Here is a 21408-nt window from a genome sequence, read left to right as displayed (position 1 = left end):
AAACCAGTTATGAACTGGAGCCCAAAGGTGAGTGAGCCGTTTACTTTCAGATTTGAGTCTTAACCACATGATACCGTACTGTAGCCTCCCTATTCTGGGCGAACATTCGTTGAAAAGAATTCAGCAAAAATAGCAGATCTACAAGCTCAGACCAGGATCAAGAGCTTGAAGATCTGCCATTTTTTGCTGAGAGAGGTTCTGTGACACTGATGGGTAGATTAGGTATTGAGGAAAAAAGGAGGGGGCCAAGCATAGATCCCTGGGGGACCCCCTGATCAACAAAGTAACATTAGGGTGTAAGTTGTTAAGTCTTGTTGGAGGAGGCAATGAGACAATGTTTTACCTTACTTTGCAGTATCTGACTAGCCAATGGTCTGCCTCCCTCCCCGTACCACCAATACTAATCAGTGCACACACACACACACGCACACACACGCACTCGCACACACAGACTCCTGCCTCCTGTCTCTGTTAGCCAGATTGAAGAGGATACACACTGTCGTCATCACATGGTAGCTCCATGCAAGTATTTGCTAGTGTAACCTGTGTGCTTCCCTAGTATTAGTTAATACACATTAGAGCTGTGCCGCGGGTTCGTACCATGCAAGGCACCAACCTGCTCATCTGGAGCAATTAGGGGTTCAGTGTCTTGCTCAAGGACACTCCGACACTAACCCTATAGGGGAGCCCGGGATCGAACCTTCCGTTTCCCAAGCGCTCTACCTCCTGAGCCACTGCCGCCCCTACAAGTATAGTAATACAAGTATAATAAATACAAAAATACAAGCACACACACACACACACACACACACACACACACACACACACACACACACACACACACACACATTCAATGTGTGTGATGACAGTACATGCCTACAAGCCCTGATGCACTTGCTCCGAAAGTGTTGCCAGATCGTTGCCACCACCAGAGCCCAGGGCTCCAGCTCAACGAGGGGAGATGAGCTGACGAGAATGGAATGCCAGTTGTACATTATGCATATGAGCCGTTTCCACCGCATTCCGACAGCTCCCTTAACGTTTAGAAACGTTTAGATTAAGGGGTGAGGGAGGAGGGTGCCGGGAGGGGTGCAAACAGTCGATGCCTACAGTACATGAGTGTGAGTAAATCTTTATCACATGTGCCACGCCACAAAATCAAAGCGCTTGTTTACTCTGGAGCCGTTTCTGTAAGTTGATTACCATATCAAAGGTAACACGGACAAGAATGCTCTCTCTCTCTCTCTCTCTCTCTCTCTGTGTCTCTCTCTCTCTCTCTCAGGGGTACACACGGTAATTGCAGGCATGTGGCTTCACTCCGCTGAGAGGGGGGCAACTGCGGGGGACCCTGCAGTGGAGCGGAGAGGATGCGCGTGTCGGTGCATTCGGGGCGGGAGGATGAGGGGGAGGGGTTGAGGGGTTGGGGGGCAGAGAGGAAAGGAGTAGTGATGTGTCGTTCATGATCGATTTGTTCAAAATAACTAGTTCTTTGCCCTGAAACGTGAACGATCTCGTTCACTTTCTGAAACTGTTACGTTGACTCGTGACGTAAAAAAAAAAAGCTCCCGTGATGGTGTTTTACACACATTATAAAACATACATTAACCATTTTAGCCCTATTTCATACCTAGGCTATTTGAAAATAGCAGATCTACAAGCTCACAACGCGTCGCATCGCGGAGAGGAAAGGAGGGATGGAGAGGAGGAGGAGGACGAGAAGAGATGAGGAAATCAACAGAGATGTGGGGGCTGTTATAGGAATCGCGCACGCAGTCACTCGCATGTACATGGGAGGTGTAGTCTTGGCACTGTGTGTGTGCATTGCAGGTCAATTAGTGTGCACGCATTCACCGGCAACACGGTAAACATTACGCAGCAGTTTCCTCCATTTCCTCCATCTCCCCATAAATCACATCCGTATCAAGTTTATTCTTCGTGGACCTCCTTAAACAAACAGTAGGCTCTAACTGCTTTAGAATCATGGCTCTTCGGGAATGACTTATGAACTATCATAGCTGGTTTATTGGAGACATATTTGGAGCATTGGCCCCGGGACACCGCAGGGTGTGTGTGTGTGTGTGTGTGTGTGAGATTAACCACTTAAACCCTCTATACTTACGGTATAATACTTAGTTGACCGGGGGTTGACTCTGTACTTGGTCCGCTCTTTTTTCCCTCTGCAGAAAATTCACAAGCCACAAGCTCACCGACCAGCGCGTTGGTTGTGTAAATAAGTGGTTCTCAAACTTTTTCATGTCAAGGACCCCCAACTTGACTTATTAGCCCGCGGACCTCCATTTGAAAAGATAAGCCAGGACCACCATAACAGAAGATTTTTTACGGCTCTAGCAGTGATTCTCAACCATTTAAATTTCAAGGACATTCGTTAGGCTACGGACCCCCCATTTAATGGCATTTCTATCTCAGACCCCAATTCATATTGTAAAATCAATGTTAATGTAACTCTGAGAGTGTACGAATGGAACCATTCCATTCGTACACTCTCAGAGTTACAGACCCATACGGGTCCATTTGGTTCCTAACTATTCCATCATTTAGCTGGGGACCCCCTGGAACTCCCTCAAGCACCCCTGGGGGTCCCCGGACCCCACTTTGAGAACCAATGGTGTAAATGATCCTCACAGAATAGGGATTCTTGGGTTCAAGTGGTTAAATCTCCCAGACAGACACTGTGTGTGTGTGTGTGTGTGTGTGTGTGTGTGTGTGTGTGTGTGTGTGTGTGTGTGTGTGTGTGTGTGTGTGTGTGTGTGTGTGTGTGTGTGTGTGTGTGTGTGTGAATCTAACTGACATTGTAAAGCGCTTTGGATAAAAGGCGCTAATAAAGACAAACCTGCTTTTCTTTATCTTCTCTCCTCTCTATGAGAGCCGTCTTTATAATGTCTGTGTGTTGACTGTGTTCTAGCCGATACGAAAGCCTCAGTGGGTGTTCAATTGTCAAATGAACGGTTTGAGAACTCTGTGTGTGTGGTGGGGGGGGGCAGTTTTCTTGTCGTCCACAGGAGGGTGCTGTTACCTGTTGATGACCTGACAACAACAGCAGCATCAGCATCGGCATGGCAGAGAGAGAGAACGCTCCCCTCTCTCCTCGCTCGCTGTCCTTGGTTTGCGTGTCAAGCATCCAGCCTCAGTTGTCTTTTCTCATTAAGTTAACTGTTTGGGCTAATTGGCCAGTTCTGGAGCCACAGCGAGCGGGAAGGGTTCCCGGGACGCTTTTAGTGTGGCTCGTCCAAAGTGCTTAACCCATTGAAGCCGGGGAACGCATCCGTGTGTCAATTTTACGATTACTTTGTGCTATTCAAAAATAGCAGATATACAAGCTCATAGCGCGGCACCGAGTAATGAGCTTGTAGATCTGCTATTTTTTGAAAAATCTCGAAAATTTTGGCAAATCTTTGAATATGTATATATATATATATATATACGTTTTAAAGTGATTTTTTGTGCTTCTGGGGGTCCCTAGAACAGCATATTTTGAGATGGGGGTCCGCGGCTAAATACATATAATTTTGGGGGTCCTTGACATGGAAAAGTTGGAACACCACTGATATAGCAACATAAACGTTTTTCAAAAGAAAATGTTTGTAGAATATATATATATTGAAAGAATTGCACAAATATTCACGATTTTTTCAAAAATAGCTGATCTACAAGCTCGTAGCGCGGCACCGAGGGAGCTCGTAGATCTGCTATTTTTTTTATCTGCTATTGATTGATTTGATCTGCTATTGATTATTTTTTGATCTGCTGTTTTTGAATAGCCAAAAGAAAATCTTAAAAATGACACGGAAGACAGATGCGTTCCCGGGGTCTTAATGGGTTAATTAGAGGTGTTGGGGGAAAAGCCTGGTGCTTTGTGCACGCTTTTCTCAAGTCCAACCCCGAGAGTGGGAGACTCCCAGTGATCCAGAGTAATGGACCTGGCGAGCAGCATGGCACCCACTAACGCCCCTGTAACGCAATACCCACTTCTAAAGACTTCTGCTCTCTCACTTCCCAGTGTCCAGCCCGGTAGCCGGCCGAGCCGTAATACCTAATGAAGAAGCCTGACACATTAACTTTTAGAGCGGGGCTTTACCTTGCCAAAACTCTCTGTGGCTTTATGGCTAATTCAGTCATAAGTAATTGTGACCATGTGTAGGCACAAATAAAAATCCTGTGAATTTATAGTTTGTTATAAAAAAGGCCTGCTTCTTTTTGCCTTACTCTTCTAAGAGTGTCCTTTTATGGTGCTATTTTTTGCCTTTGTACTTTCACTGCGGCTTGATATTTTTTGATTATATCACACACATGCTCTTTTGGGAAGTGTGTGTCTGCTGTGTGTGTGTGTGTGTGTGTGTGTGTGTGTGTGTGTGTGTGCTGTGTGTGTGCTGTGTGTGTGTGTGTGTGTGTGTGTGTGTGTGCGCGTGTGTGTGTGTGTGTTTTTGTTTGTTTTCCGGAACCTCGGCCCAGCGTGCCTGATGATAAAACTTGACAAAATGCGTCTTAGTCCCATGTGTGCATGTTGCTTGTGTGTTTTGCGTCGTCCTGAAGGGTTATGACAATGTGTGTTGATGAGTCTGGTCATCGGGGGTCAAGCCAGAGAGGATCCACAGACTCGTTAGGGAGACTGGGGGGGGCTTCGAGCTCCCCCAGTCTCCCCTCGTCATCCATCAACAGCTCCTCCATGCAGTGTGGGATGTGATATGACTGATCGTCACCCCTGGCCTTTCAGAGCAGATCATATAGCTCTTAATATTCACTTTCACAGTTTGTTTTACGTTGCCGCTCAGGGAATGGAATGATTCATGATGTAGATGGGAGAATTATTATTAAAAATAAATATATGAATACATTAACAATAAAAATAATAATAATACAATTTCAAGTCTGTAAAATAGTTTACAGTTAAAATAATTTGTAATGTTGACAAAGTTTTATTATGATTGTAAATATATAGATATAGAGATATATATAAAGAGTTGTATAGTTTCTTTCCCTTTTTTTACTGGAAACTCTTTACCTTTAAAAATGTTTTTTTTTGTAAATACATTTACAGAACAAATAGTATTTATTTTAAGGTGACACATTTTATTAGTAGTCTTACACATATTTCAGTTCTCATCAATAGAAACAAAGCATTTTTTCTTTTCTTTTTTTCTTTTAAATCCTAAACCGACTAACTTGTTGAATCAAACTTTTCCTTTGATTCCTCTGTCCTGGTAGATCATAAAGCTGTTGGATGGGAAGCGATCACAAACCGTGGGGATCCTCATATCCAGTCTGCATCTGGAGATGAAGGACATCCAGCAAGGTGAGGATGGAACAATGTTGTCTGTTTCTCTACACAAACTGTCTGGCACGCCGACATGGTGGCTTTATCATTTTGATCTGTTTTCTAGGAAGCGGCTCCTATTTAGGTTTAACAGTTATAAATGTAATTTATAGTCGCATTAAACAATAAATTAGGAATGACTGGTGATGAAATGCAGATGAAGGGGGTTGCATTTGGGAGATACAAGATATTAACCCATTAAGACCGGGAAAGCATCTGTGTCATTTTAGAATTTAACCACTATCCATTATTTTATTAAAAAAAAATAGCTGATATTGTAGATCTGCAATGTAATCATGAACATTTGTGCAAATCTTTAGATATTTTGAGATGGGGGGGGGGGGGGGGTGGGGGGTCCACGGCCAAATACATACAATTTTGGGCGAGTGGCGCAGCCAGAACGCGTGCGTCCCGACCTTTGCGCGTGCGAAAATGTGCGGTTATTGGGCGGATTTTGGGTGTTTTTTTGTTACTTTATTTCGGTGTTAGGGTTAGGTTAGGGTTATGTTATTTAATTCTTATTTCTGCCTGATTTTACCGATTACCGTTTTTTTTTCTTCAAAAAAATAATTATAAAAAAATAAAAAATAAAGTTCCAAAAAAGTTTTTTTTTTTTCAAAATCGATTGGGTGGGCCAGCTTTCTATGTGGGTGGGCCACGGCCCACCTAAGCCCACCCATGACTGCGCCCCTGTTTTTGGCAGGCCTTGACTTGAAAATGTTGAGCACCACTCATATAGCAACATACGTTTTTCTGAAAACGTTTTTCGGGATTTAGAAGTAGAATCGGCCTCGGGTCTTAATGGGTTAAACATCGACGCAGCAAATTATTCCCTGTCTCTAGTCTGGACGGCCACTAATTTGTAACTGTATCCACTTTTACGGATTAATTGGTGTTTCGAGTGGAACATGGAAGTTCTCCCAGTTTCACTGGTGAGAAAAGGAAATGCCTCCATTTGTCAAAATGTGAGAGCAACGTCGGAATAAAATTGGCCTTTCAGCACTTATGCCACTTTGGCAGAACTCTTTCCCTGCGCTGGTTAAAATCAATTTAGCAATGTTTCCCAGTGAGCATGAACAGCAGAAGAAGAACTTGCACGGAGTGATTGCATGCTTGTGTGATTGTGTGGAAAGTGCAAGACATTTAAGTGCGTATGTGCCTCTGTGCGCGTAAACACATTATTGTGTGGTGTGTGTGTCTGTGTGTGTGTGTGTGTGTGTGTGTGTGTGTGTGTGTGTGTGTGTGTGTTGGGGACACAGCTCAGGCAAGGCCAGGCCCTGGTCTGAATCTGCAAACTGTGTGGCAGAGGGAGAGAGAGAGAGAGAGAGAGAGAGAGAGAGAGCCGCCCGCCGCCTGCGAGTCTGAGCACGCGGCGGCCAGCGGATCTGTTTATTGTAGCTATAGTGACGGTTTCCACAAGCCCTAATGGGAGCGACACCCCGCTAATGATCTGAGCGTGTATAAATCCACCTTCCTCGGATAGCAGACACTGCACTGCCACATAAAAAAATCACCCCAAACGGCCGAGAAAACATGCCAGGGCCAGTGCAGCCCGTTTTTTGGGGTTTGGGGGATTTTCTCCCTTCTTCCTTCTTCTCATTCCCTTGCCTCCTCGTCCCCTGCGTCAGCGTAGCAGAGGCCCAATAAAACTCCTGCTCTCTCCCAGCATGAGGCTGCTTCCTAGCACCTTAATGGGAGGTGTAGGTGAAGTGGACAGTTTGAATGTGACAATGCAGCAGCGCCCGCCTTAATAAGCACTTCTAAAGCACTTCTAAGGGCCTCCGTCCCCCCGGTGCCCGGCCCAGCCCAGCCCAGCCCGCCTGCCCGCCCGCCCGCCTGCCCTTTGTTGCCAAATTAAAAGGACATGGGACATGTAATGTAATTAGAGCCACTAGGGAGCAAAAACCAGGGAAGGTAGAAAAGGTTGAAGCGGGGGCCTGACTGACGGAGGGGGCCTCAAGGGCCACCATGGTTCAAGGGCGAACAGAGGCTCTCTCTCCCCCCGCACTTCAATTCTCCACACATACAAACACACACACACATGCACAAAATCAAATACACACACACCTACTTTAACCACACACAATGATGCCGATGAGTGAAAAGTGGAAGTAGAGGGTGTGAGGCAGTTGGCAGGCAGCCTTTGATCTGTTGGTGTGGAGAGATATCCCCCCCTGCCGCCAACCCCCACCCCCCGACCCCCCCACCCCTCCACTCTCACCTCCCCAGAGTACACCGGACCAGGGCCCCCCTTTGGTGTGTGTGTGTGACTGACTGACTGACTGACTGCTGCACTGGACTGAGGAACAGAATAATCCACTCTTTAATAAGACCTCCAGCGGTCCCTTCCTTCCATCCGGACTTCAGGAGGAAGGACCACCACACACTGTTGTTCTCTGGCCCCTTCTGGAACGTTCTATCTGGAAGCCCTTGGCCGAGGCCTCTAGCGTCGCCTTCATATTCGGAAGGCAGCGTGTGAAGAATTTGAAGAGACTTCCACAAGTCTAGAGCCATTTCTCCGTGTACTTTTGGCTGGCCTAATCTGTGGATGTGTTCTTTTTTTTGTGGGGGGGGGGGGGGGTGTGACACAAACCACAGTGATGACATGTCACCATCAGTGACTGATGTGAGAGCGCTAGGTAGGTAGGTGGTGTGCAGTAGACCTCCTGAGATGACAGCAGCCAGACCCCTCTGTCAGCTGATCTAGGAGCAGTGGAGCCATCTCCCCCCCCCCCCCCCCCCCCACCGGTCTGTTCCGTCACCAAGCTATAAACCTGTGACGCCGCTCTGGAGACAAAGAACAGGACTGACTTTCTCTTTTCATGTCAAGTTTGTTTGCGGAGCACGTTTCATACACAGTAAACTCAATGTACTTAGACATCAATGCATTTTAAAATGTATGTGTTTGTACAGATAGTCCAAGTGGTTCACAGCGTGGGGGTCATGGAACCCTCAGGGGTCCTTGAGAGACACGCGCATGCACACACGCACGCACGCAATAACCACAGGCTTAAGAAAATATGCTTGTAAAAGATGACACTGTTGTTACAGATCTCAGGTCGTCAGGTTTGTTCCAGACTAAATGCACCTTCATTACATTTTATTCTAGGTACAGTCTAGGAGACCAGATTCTGAGGATCTGAGACGTCTGATTGGTTCACGGGCATGAGCAGGTCTAAGATGCATTCGGGAGCTAAACCATTAGGAGTTGTGTACTGTAAACAATAAGCAGTTCTTTTGAAATCAATTCTACATTGAATAGGTGGTAATGCATCTGAGCAAAAATACATGAAGATAATAACGAGGCCATGTGTCTGTTGCTTCGTCCTTACTATTTATTTTCAGTCTCTTGTTTCTTGTACTCCCCCCCCCCCCCCCCCCACCTCCTCATTGCTGTTGGCTGTGGTGGTTCTAAACCGTGGGCCCAGGGGTTAAGCAGTTACAGGCTTTCTCCTGTGACCCGTGGCTGAGAGGCTTAGTTCCACCCAGCCTGCCTTGCCCCAGAGTGGAGCCCCCATGCGGGCCCGGGGTCTGCATGGGGGCCCCGGGGGTCTGCGGACATCCAGAGTACTGCCCACTGGATGTCTGGCCCCCACAGCTTGACCACACTGGCAGCTTCTCTCCATGTCCAGCTAATATCCCCCCCATGCAGTTAATCACTCTGATAGGTGTGTAATTCAACAACACGGTGACTGAAGGATCGTTTTGTTTGTTACGCAAGTACGGTGCAGTGTTGCAGTCATACTTACACTATTAGCACATGTTGTGGCACCTTCGTTTTGGGGGTTTGAAGCAGAGCTTCCTCCAAAGACTCAATGGTACTTCCCCCATCGTCCCTTAAAACCCATTAAGACCTGAAGCCGATTCTACATGTCTCCTAAATCTCAACAGTTTTCTGAAAAACGTATGTTTCTATATCAGTGGTGCTCAATCTTTTTCATGTCAAGGACCCCCAAAGTTATATGTATTTGGCCGCGGATCCCCCATCTCAAAATATGTTGTTCCAGGGACCCCCCAGAAGCAAAGAATAGAGTTAAAGATTTCCACATATTTTCACGATTTAAAAAAAAAATAGCAGATCTACAAGCTCGTAGCGCGGCACTCGGTGCCGCGCTATGAGCTTGTAGATCTGCTATTTTTGAATAGCCAAAGTGTAAAATAATGCTTTTTAGCTCAAATGAAAAAGTGACACAGATGCGTTCCAGGTCTTAGTGGGTTCATTTAGAATTATAATTCTAAAACTCAAGTTTTAGCTGTGTTTATCACGCACATTTTCCAACTTAAGTGCCAATTCTCTGTTGATGGCATTACCTACAGTAGTATCAACAACTACAATCCATAAGTTTTATGCCTGTCCTGACAGAGAGTTAATTGCAATGATGTCCAGACTACAATGAAGACGATGGCACATCTAGTGCCCATTCAGGTGCGCCACAGAGTTGGAAGACCACCTTCGACCACCGCAGATGTACTAGTTATATTTTATAACATACACCCTAACCATACAAATTGGTTAAAATAGCATTTTATTCATTGAATTAAGTCCCGGGGTTGTAGCTTGAAACGCTTACCATTTGTGTTTGACACAGATTATTATTATTATTTGTTAACACCCAATATTTTACAGAATAACCGAGCTATCTTTGAGTTTACACTGCTGATAGGAAAAACAAGCTTTTTTTTTTCATCCACCCTCCCTGGCAGCAGTTAAAAGAATCCATGCGTCTGCCAAGATCTCGACTGTTTATACGACTTGAATGCTTATAATAAATGTCTTTACCGTTCCAGCTGTGCTGACCGTGGACAACACCGTGGTGGATTTGGAGACCATCGAGGCTTTATATGAAAACGTAAGTACACGGGAGAGGGCCGTAAAGTCATCCGATAGCTTGAGAGAAACTAGAGAAGCCAAATACATTTTTATTGTCTAACAACAAAACCTCTTCATGTGGGCTTCATGTAGCCCTCGGCTTTTGCCGTTGATCAGGCCCAGCGTCTTGCTGTTGATCACAACGATGGCCAGGTCTGCACAGTGGTTTGATGTTTAGCTCATTAAGACCGGGAACGCATCTGTGTATTTTTTTTATTTTATGTGCCGCGCTATGAGCTTGTAGATCTGCTATTTATTTATTTTTTATCGTGAAAATTGGTGCAAATCTTTGAAAATATGTATTGTTTAAAAGCAAACATTTTGAACTCAAATCTTTGCTTCTGGGTGTCCCTGGAACAAATTTCTTTTTCAGATGGGGGTCCTCGGCCCATTTTGGGGGTCCTTGACATGGAAAAGTTTGAGGACCACTAACGTAGAAACGTACGTTTTTTTCAGAAAACGGTTAGGATTTAGAAGACATTTGTAGAATCCCCCAGAAGCAAAGATATGAGTTAAAAAGGTTTGCTTTAACCCATTAAGACCTGGAACGCATCTGTGTAACTTTAGATTTGTTTGGCTATTCAAAAATAGCAGATATACAAGCTCATAGCGCGGCACCGAGTGCCGCGCTATGAGCTTGTAGATCTGCTATTTTTGAAAAATCGTGAAAAAAAATATTTTGGATTTTTTTCAAAAAACTGTTAGGATTTAGAAAACATTTTTAAGAATCGCCTCAAGTCTTAATGGGTTAAAAATATATATATATTCAAAGATTTAAATAAATGTTTTTGAATAGCCAAAGAAATCTAAAAATGACCTTCCCGGTCTTTATGGGTTACAGAACATGCTGTACTTGTTTTTTGGGACACGCTTTTTTTGTGTATCGTTGCAGAGGGCCACCGCCGATGAGATGGAGATGATTAAGAGACATTATGAGACTTCCAAAGAGGACGAAGTCAAACTTCTGGATAAGCCTGAACAGTAAGAGCCTTTCGGCTGAACAGTTTAACCACATGAACCCTAGCGTCTTCCCTGTTTCTGGGAAGAATGTTGGGTGAAAATAGCAGATCTTGTGACGCATTGTGAGCTCGCACGTTGGCTATTTTGGTCACAGAGATATCGGTGTAGAGCAGGGGTCTTCCCCGTCTTCTCATATTTTATGATATATAAATGTATCATTTAACGAATAAAACATAATTTGGTTTCGGGTAGGACACGTACTGGTTGACAATATCAATAAAGTAATTTGAAGCAGACTGCACACCAGATTGGACACTAGACGTGCCACCATCTTCATTGTAGTTTGGACATTGTTACAGTTACCTTTCTCCATTGGGAGAGGTAGCAGTGGTGGAAAAAAGTACTCAAATGTTTTAATTAAGTAAAAATATTAACTCATTCAGTGCCATTGACGTCACCGACGTCACGTTTTTCATAAGCCCAGAGTGCCAATGACGTCACCCACGTCATAACAAAAAATAATACTTTTTTTCTTTTTGTTCAGAAAATGTTCAGAACCCAAGATATCATGATTTGAAGATTTTCTGCTCCATTCACTTCTTGTTTAACTTCTTACTGAAAAAGGCTGTATCTCGGCTCCTGAGCACTTTTTTTTTACAATGTATTTTTGGCCTTGGCACAGGGATGATAAAACCAGAAATAAGTTTGGCACTGAATGAGTTGTTAATACTGCAATGTAGAAAGTAAAAGTCCAGAATTGAAAATGTACTTGAGTAAAAGTACAAAAGTATTAGCATCAAAATGTACTTAAAGTACCAAAAGTAAAAGTACTCATTATGCAGAAATCTTCCATTTCATGTTTTCAAAATGTATAAAATCATTTGAAAATAGCCGATCTACAAGCTCACAACGCGTCGCATCGCGACGCGTTGTGAGCTTGTAGATTGGCTATTTTAAAATAGCCAAAGTCTATATAGGGCTGAAGTGGTCAATTTATGTTTTGTAATAATGTTTTAAATCTACAAAGTAACTAGTAACTAATGTTGTCCAATAATTGTAGTGGAGTAAAAGTACAATATTTGCCTCTGAGATGTAGTGGAGTAGAAGTAAAAGTACTGAAAACTGGAAATACTCCAGTAAAGTAAAAAAATACCTCAAAATTGTACTTAAGTACAGTACTTGAGTAAATGTACTTAGTTACTTTACACCACTGTCAGAAAGATGGAAATTGATGAATGCGACGGCACTCCACTTGGCATCATGCCTATGCTATTAGCACAGCCTTGCCAATAACCTTGATATAGCACTCCTTCTCATGTCTCACCGCTAGATCGTAGTAACTCTTTGCGACAGCTGCTTTCGGAGAGCCAAATGTGGAGGATTCATTCCAAGGAGATATTAAAGCACTAAGCCCCAAGAGGCCGCCGTTTACGTCGATTTCAGAACCGCTAAGGGGCGTTTTGTACCAAATATGTCAACATGAAAATCATAGGCGTGTCCTAATTAAAACAGTAACACAGTCATTTCTACAAGAAAACATATTATAAATGCGGTATATCCCCTGAGTGTCTGCACAAACAAGGAATTTGCTATGCAAATGTGAGGGTCCCGAATGGTATCTACCTTGTTTTAAGTTGAACCCTTCCCATTTGTTGTAAACCTTGAATATATAAACAGAACATCGAGTGATCCAAAACAAGCGTTCCTCTTCCCCTGCTATCCCAGCAAAAACAAATGGTAATGCGAATGGTAATATATCCATGGAACAATATGGGGAATATTGTAAACAAGATGTTGGCGCAGTGATACAGAGTATTTTACAAAACTATTCGTTTTATAATCATCAACACAACCACCTAAAGCAGGGGTCTTCAATTTGAGGCAACAAAATGCCTCAAATCATGAATGCACGCTCATTCCCACTAGGCAGAGGAAGAAATGCCACCCTTTTCACATTGTCCTATTATAGCGCCACCAGGAGGCCACAATAACGACATGACCTGGCGGAGACCTGTGCTCCGAGGAGCACTTTTTCTAGTTGACATTGTTATCTGAGTAGTGTACCTCTCCAGTGTAGGACTGCCTGTCCAGGGTTTGAGAGTGACACTTGAGTAACGGTGCTGTTTTGACACACTCGGTGAATATCGTACACGCTTGTGTACTCGTATTATCACTAACGTCAACATTCATGACTAATTTAGATTCCAGATGAGTTGTTTTTTCTAGGAAGCAGCATGAAGTTGTTCAAGTGTTCGTTTATTATGTCTTGACAGAGACGGATGCTTTTGTTTTTTTCTTCTTCATATAATCGTGTCAGTCGACTGATTGATTCAATTGGTTTATTGCCGTCCGATTGTTTCATTATGGGAGGATACTGTAAATACACAATATTTAGAGATATAGCGACATCGCTCAATTTGCCGTCTCACAAAGTAAATAGCCCCAGCTCTGTTGTGTTTCTATTGGCCATAAATATTTGTTCTGTGTGTGTGTGTGCTTTTTCTGCACCCCTTCCCAGCTCATACAATGATATTCTCGGATGTTTCTTCACGCTACACCACATGAACCTTAGCGTTCCTATTTTTGGGCTGAGAGGGGGAAAATGAGAAGACCAAGTGTAGAGCCATGAGGGACCCCGGTCAACCAAGTACATCGGGTTTAAGTGGTTAATAATACATATAATTCCTTTATCCACCTATGCTGGTGTGTGTATCCACCTATGCTGTACTCGTGCGCTTGCACGAGTACAGTACGAATGAGAATGAGTGGCGATTCTCTCCCGAGTTCCCCTTCCTGTCACGGTTCAAGTGTCCGGGGTCCAGTTAACGAGCTCAGGTCCCCAGGCTGACCTGCCCCGTGTCCCCGTGTTTGAGCAAAGCTGTCAGTACGATGGCCTGAGTCACCCCCCCCCCCCAACCCGCCCAGTGTCTGCCTAATCACACAGGATGTTAACTGCCCCGCTCCCCTCCGACACGCCGCTGTTTACATGAGTCGTCATCCCGCGCCGGGGGCCAAAGCACTACCTTTGATCAATCACCGCGTGCCGTCCCCCCCCCACTCTCTCCTTCTCCTCTCTGACCCACCCGCCCGCCACCGGACCTTTCAGAGCTATAGCCAGACAAGCAGCGCCGCTCATGACCGTCAGCTGGCCTGGCGGGGCCGCTGAACGGCAACGTTGACTCAACGACCAGTCCTGCATTTGGGGAAGCACGGCTTGCCAGGGAACCCAAAAATAGTTCTTCCTGTCGGACAGTTTGTTTAATTCTGCCATAACACATCATCTCTCTCTCTCTCTCTCTCTCTCTCTCTCTCTCTCTCTCTCTCTCTCTCTCTCTCTCCCCCCTCCCTTCCATCCAGTGTTAATGTTAACAGCAAATTTGGATGTAGTTTTAGATGTAGTTTTGAATAAAATTCCATTTAGTTTTAGTCATATTTTAGTTTTAGTTTTTGGCGGGCCTACAATCTACAAGCTCACAACGTGACGTGTTGTGAGCTTGCACATCTGCTATTTTCAGAGCGCAACTAAACATAAAATGACTAACATTTTGGTCTAGTTTTTATTTGTTGACTAAATTGTCAATATATTTACTTTTCCTCAGTGAAAAACGGTCGTCGACGGACGTTTTTCGTCATAGTTTTAGTCGAACAAAATTAACACCGCGTCCATCTGTTTGTTCTCCAGGTTCCTCTACGAGCTCTCCCAGATCCCAGACTTCTCCGGCCGGGCCCATTGCATCATCTTCCAGGCCGTCTTCCTGGACAGCATCTCCTCCATCCGTCGCAAGGTGGAGATCGTCTCCAACGTCAGCAAAGTGAGACCGCTACGCTACGCCTTCACGGGCTTGATTCACAAAAGACATGTTACCATGCTATCTACGGCGAGTGCTAAATCAGAGTGCGTGTGTGTGTGTGTGTGTGTGTGTGTGTGTGTGTCAGGAACTCCTGGAGTGCGACAGTGTGCGTGATGTGATTGGTCTGGTTCTGGCCTTTGGAAACTACATGAACGGAGGGAACCGGACCAGAGGACAAGCCGACGGGTTCGGACTGGAGATCCTCCCCAAGCTGAAGGACGTTAAAAGCAGGGTAACCTCACACAATAACCACTTTAAGTCCTATATACCAGCGGTAGCCACGGAGCCCCATGCTGAAAATATTGTGTGCTATACAAGATTTGTGTTGATTTCAGTTTCCATAGCGACGTAAACGGAAGCAGAGCAGCGATCTGTTATTTAACTGATCACAGAGTTCCATGTTTAACCAATCGGAGTTTAGCATTCAACAAGGCCATGTAGTAACATCAATTAATGCAAAGTGTCATACCACGCTGTTCTTCATTGTTGATCATCTCTCCCCTCAGGACAATCGCATGAGTCTGGTGGACTATGTGGTGTCTTACTACCTGCGCAATCTAGATCAGGTACTGTGTCTTCTGTGTAATTCAGTGTTTCTCGAACCTTTTCATGTCAAGGACTCCCAAATTGATATGCGTTTGACCCCCATCTGAAAAGGTTCTGTGCCAGGGACCACCAGATGAGAGGATTTGTGTTAGAAAATGTCAAAATGATTCAAAATGTTCCAATACTTTCAAGATAAAAAAAAAAATAAGAGCTTGTTTATCCGCTATTTTTGAATAGCCAACATATAAAATATGTATAAAGCGGTTAAAATGATTGTGATGCTGTATTAACAAATTTACTGGGGACCCCCTGGAACCCACTCAAGGACACCTGGGGGTCCCCGGAGCTCAATTTGAGAACCAATGGTCTAATAATTGACAGGCTAATTGCGAACGTAAAACGGGCTAATAGAGCAGAACGGGTGAATGCTGATCGTGTTCTGTGTGGGATGTTTCTGTTGTTCCAGAATGCCGGGACGGATAAGAGTGTCTTTCCACTGCCGGAGCCTCAGGATTTGTTCCTGGCCGCCCAGGTCAAGTTTGAAGACCTCGCCAAAGACATCCGCAAGCTGAAGAGAGACCTGACTGGTGAGACACAGGGCTGTCATTTGGGGTTTCCATGGGGATGGCAATTTTAACCCATTAAGACCTGAGGCCGATTGTACAAAATGTCTTCTAAATCCCAACAGTATTCTGAAAAACGTATGTTTCTATATCAGTGGTGCTCAAACTTTTTCATGTCAAGGACCCCCAAAATGATATGTATTTGGCCGCGGATCCCCCCATCTCAAAATATTTTGTTCCAAGGACCACCAGAAGCAAAGATTTGAGTTAAAAATGTTCGCTTTAAAAAAATATAAATATATTAATTTGCACATATTTTCTCGATTTTTGTGTAAAATCAAATAATTTGTGTAAAATCAAATCAAAGTGTAAAATCATGTTTTTTTTTAGCTCAAATCAAAAAAGACACAGATGCGTCCCAGGTCTTAATGGGTCAAGGACCCCCCAAAATGAATATGAATATGGTCAATTAAGTATAGGGCCCATGGGATTATGCATTATGGTCAACTAAGTATAGGGTTTAAGTCGTTAGTGTGTAAACGGGAGGGTTAAACTGCACACTGCACCAGATTTTCTGCATCGTCTTAGCGTTCGGGTCATCTTTGTTTCATTGTAAATCGCTCGGCGTGATTATGTATGCTGTCCTCTTCCAACCAGAGCGGTTCAAAATGTAAATGTTCATCCTGTGTACTTCTCCTGAACTGTGCACGAGGGGAGGGTTTGTGGGAGCGTCGAGGACCTATACGCATGCATGGCCTGAAGCGGCTTTTCTTCGTTTCCAGACATCGTGTCATGCCTTTTAACGGGCCATGTCATCATTACACCGCAACCTCTCGCCTTTCAAAAATCAATGCAGAAACAGTCCGCTGTACGAGCGTTCCTCATTTGTCTGTCTCCAGAGTTGTTAAATCAGACAAAAAGGCATAAATGGTCAACATGGTGATCAGCGGGCAAACCAAAGGCTGAAGTGGTTTCAGTGGCTCCGCAGTGACAAGCGTCCGCCATCCTTTAGTGAGTCGATAATCCAGCCAATCAGCAGGCAGCCAGCCATCCAGTCAAGTCATTTATTCTTGGCCCGGGCCATGCAGGGGTTAAAGGCGATGGCCCCCAGCGCCCTCGGTGTCTGTCGTTATTTAAATCAACCAATAATATGGCATATGAAAGCAATTAGATATGCTCTGCGACTCTCCCCTCGTTTTTTTTAGATCGCTGTTAAAGCCCTCTCCTCTCTGACCTGGGGGAAAAATACAAAGAGTCTACTAAAATGCCCAGACCCCACCCCAAGCTGTCACTCATTTATTAGGAAAAATGGAAGACTTGAAGACAATAAATGCAACATAAGGGCCCTCGTATTTGATCTCCACCACAGCAAAGTCTGGCGCGGTAGTCCTCGGGGGTATTGGCAGACACAGGGCGAGCATGCAGCGTTGAATTCTGGGTGTTTGGTGAGCTCCACCTATGACTCTCCTTTCCATTTTTATCCTCTCCGCCAGCCGCCGCCAGGAATAAATATTTATGCCTGGCTATTATAAACCAGCCTAAAGAAAGCAACTGGTCTTAATTATAATGCTTCAGCGAGTGCAGATCACTTCCATTCCACATTCTGAATGAATGGTGTCTGACTCACAGAGCAGCTCAGCGCTGGAGTCACACCTCCGTTTTACTGATCTGGTGTGTAGCAGTGCCCCCCCCCGCCCCCCCTTTTTGGTCAAGGGTCAGGAGACACGGCATTGTCGCACCATGTCTCCTCGCTCAGCCGCCGCCGGCGGCATTGTGTGTGCTTGTATATGCGAGTACGTATTTCGTGCGCGCGCACACACACGCACACACACACACACACACACACAGATCACACAGCATATCTGTCGGTGCTGTCACGCAAGCGTGCACGCATCTGCACCATTGCTCGTGTTGAGCTGTACGTCTGTGTGTGCGCGTGTGTGCGTGCGTGCGTGCACACCGTGCGCGCGCGACTAGCGTCTAGTCAGAGCCGATGCTCAGGACGTGGTCAGGCGCGCCGTCCCGTCCCGTCCGTCCGCCCGGCTATACCCTCTACTTCACTGGCTTGTGTGCAGAAACATGATCCCCTTTAGATGGGGGGGGGGGGGCTTCCTGTTTGGTGGAGAGGGTGATGACCTCTCCCTGTGCTCCTCTCGGGGGGGGGGAGAGGGATGATCGGGAGGCCACAGGGATCTGAGCCTACAGTAGAGCTCCAGGACTCCACTCCACTCCACTCACACACGGATGAATATCCTCCAGTCTTATTTCTGCCACAATTAATGTGTGGTTGATGTAGCCTAAAGCAGTGCTTCTCAAACATTTTCGCTTCATGGACCCCCAAAATGATATGTATTTGGCCGCGGACCCCCATATAAAAAAAAAGGGTTCCAGGGACCCCCAGAAGCAAAGATTTGAGTTACAATTGTTCGCTTTAAAAATATATATTCAAAGATTTGCAAAAATGTTCAAGATTTTTCAAAAATAGCAGATCTACAAGCTCATAGCGCGGCACTCGGTGCCGCGCTATGAGCTTGTAGATCTGCTATTTTTGAATAGCCAAAGTATAAAAGGTCATAATTATTCTGATGCTATATTTACACATTTTGCTGGGTACCCCCTGGAACCCCCTCAAGTACCCCTGGGGGTCCCCGGACCCCACTTTGAGAACCAAGGGCCTAAAGCAGTGGTTCTCAAACATTTTCGCTTCATGGACCCCCAAATTGATATGTCATTTGGCTACGGACCCCTACTTGAAAAGGTTTTGTGCCAGCGACCCCCATAAGAGTCATTCTGAAATTGCAGATCTACAATTTCACATTACAACACGTTGCAAGCTTGTAGGTTGACTATTTTCAAATAGCCTAAAAATAAGACTTATAAGTGTTTAAACTGTTCCTCATTCTTCTGGTGACCCGCTGGAACCCACTCAAAACTACTCCGGGGTCTCCGTACCCCGCTTTGAGAACCAGTGGCGTAAAGCCAAATGTATGCTTTGGCAGAAAAGAAGGTTGATTTGTGTCAATACGTTTCTTTTTTTTCACCGAAGCAAGAATTAGGCTTGAATTTGAGCGTGAAAAGCCTCTAGAAATTATACTGCGAAGAAAGAAAGTCAGCATCTTCGTTCGTCAGGAGAGCTATGGCTTCATACGTTTTGAAGAATCAGTACATTTTTACTCGATGTCATCAAACCTCCTTTAGCCCATTAAGACCGGGGACGCATCTGTGTCACTTTTGGATTTTGGCTAAAAAGCATTATTTTACACTTTGGCTATTCAAGCGCGGTGCCGCGCTATGAGCTTGTAGAACTGCTATTTTTGAAAAATCGTGAAAATGTGTTTAAATAAAAAAAAATGTACTCTATTCTTTGCTTCTGGGGGTCCCTGGAACAAAATATTTTGAGATGGGGGTCGGCGGCCAAATTCATATCGCTTTGGGGGTCCTTAACATGAAAAAGTTTGAGCACCACTGACATAGAAACATACGTTTTTTTAGAATACTGTTGGGATTTAGACGACATTTGTAGAATCAGCTTCAGGTCTTGATGGGTTAAGACTTGATGGAGTTGCACTTCCACGGGATACTTTTTTTTTCCTTTTTTGTTTTTTATCCAGCGAGGGTCTTGGTTGGTCAGCACACATAAAGATCCCTTTAACTGCTGCATAATTGGGCCGGACAGCGAGGCAGGGACGCTACTGAATGAAATAGTATCAAATAAAAAGGAACAGTCAGACCTCATTTGTTGCTCAGGGGAGTTTAGTGTTTCACTGAAGGCCTGGCCCAGGTTACGCATTCATCACCATGCCAAATCAGACAGTGTCTTGATTTTAAATGGCCCTTAATGTCAGGTCCAGTCAAGGCCTTTAGCCTGAAGTCGGTTTTACGACGGAGGCTCTTGCTCGTGCATTCCATGTGTGGAGCCGATCCGTTTGAGGTAACCCTTCCGCTTGTCTGCACCCAGACGAGACGGAGCAGTCAGGAACTCTGTCCGTATCGGGGACGTGTGTGTGTGTGTGTGTGTGTGTGTGTGTGTGTGTGTGTGTGTGTGTGCATGTCATGCAAGCTCTTGGGTAAGATTTTCTTTTTTTTTCTCCTATCTGTCATGTTAGAATCTATATCGATGATGCAGCTTTGAATACGCAGTTCCAACTAAATCGCTAAATTTGGCAATACAATACGCTCTAGATGTGTTTAGTGTGAGGCGGACTCTGCCATTAGGAATCAGAGCGCACGACCATCCGCTTCCTCACAAGTCGAGTCACCCCAGAGGCCCGTGTCCAATCTGAGCAAGGGTTAAACGCTATCTTAACCCATTTAAGATCTGAAGCCGATTCTACATGTCTCCTGAATCCCAACACTATTCTGAAAAACGTATGTTTCTATATCAGGGGTGCTCAATCTTTTCCATGTCAAGGACCCTCAAATGATATGTATTTGGCCGCGGTCCCACATCTCATAATATTTTGTTCCAGGGACCCCGCCCAGAAGCAAAGATTTGAGTTTGAAATGTTCGCTTTAAAAATGTATATATTCAAAGATTTGCACACATTTTCACGATTTTTCAAAAATAGCAGATCTACAAGCTCATAGCGCGGCACAGAGTGCCGCGCTATGAGCTTGTAGATCTGCTATTTTTGAATAGCCAAAAGTGTAAAATAATGCTTTTTAGCTCGAATCTAAAAATGACACAGATACGTCCCAGGTCTTAAAGGGTTAAGTCCTTGTTGATGTTGCTACTGTACCTGCTGTGTTCTCCAGCGCCACGGAGGATGGGCCCGGACTGATAGTTTGATTTATGGGGAGAGGGAGCGGGGAAGAGAGGAATCCCACCTTTCTCTGCCATATTCGGCCCTCGCCAAGGGGCTAATTCTCCATCGACACAGGGAAGAGGGCCAGGAAACGGGGGAGTGGTTTTGACAGTCCTCTGGGATTGTATATAATTGGGGATTAGCGAGAGAATTCCACTGATAGAAATGAGCCACGTCCTGAGTATAAATAACTGATATGCCCAGGGCACAAGTACGCTGAAAGGTTTAACCTCTGACGAAACGTACAAAGACGGTGAGAGATTCTCCTAAACTCTGGGGGCCTGATACTTGTTCGCCGACAAAAAAGGGCTAAGCCCAACTTCACATGTATTTATAACACTAGATGTTATACTAGAAAGAATTATAGATGTATTTGAATCTCTTTTGGCTACGATATGCGAGAACGCAAATCTTTAGGAATTGACCGACGTGAATAATGAGTAAACTTTGTCTCACCCTGCTTGACCCAATAGTGGATATC

General features: G+C 44.8%; 1 protein-coding gene across 1 annotated transcript in view; it reads left to right on the top strand.

Annotated features, from left to right (window-relative positions):
• LOC311036541 (formin) overlaps positions 1-21408 on the top strand; it is a 75246-nt gene that overhangs the window by 18115 nt on the left and 35723 nt on the right. The window contains exons 6-12 of the mRNA XM_084045279.1: positions 5224-5311; positions 10121-10182; positions 11095-11183; positions 14845-14974; positions 15099-15245; positions 15520-15579; positions 16026-16146. Of these exons, the coding sequence (XP_083901405.1) occupies positions 5224-5311; positions 10121-10182; positions 11095-11183; positions 14845-14974; positions 15099-15245; positions 15520-15579; positions 16026-16146 (697 nt within the window). The remainder of the gene's footprint in view (positions 1-5223; positions 5312-10120; positions 10183-11094; positions 11184-14844; positions 14975-15098; positions 15246-15519; positions 15580-16025; positions 16147-21408) is intronic.

This window comes from Gymnoscopelus microlampas, assembly GCF_963454915.1.
Source record: "Gymnoscopelus microlampas genome assembly, chromosome: 20".
In the NCBI taxonomy this organism is placed as follows: Eukaryota; Metazoa; Chordata; class Actinopteri; order Myctophiformes; family Myctophidae; genus Gymnoscopelus; species Gymnoscopelus microlampas.
The sequence above is the reverse complement of the archived record's forward strand: the minus strand, read 5'-3'. Positions and strand labels throughout refer to the sequence as shown.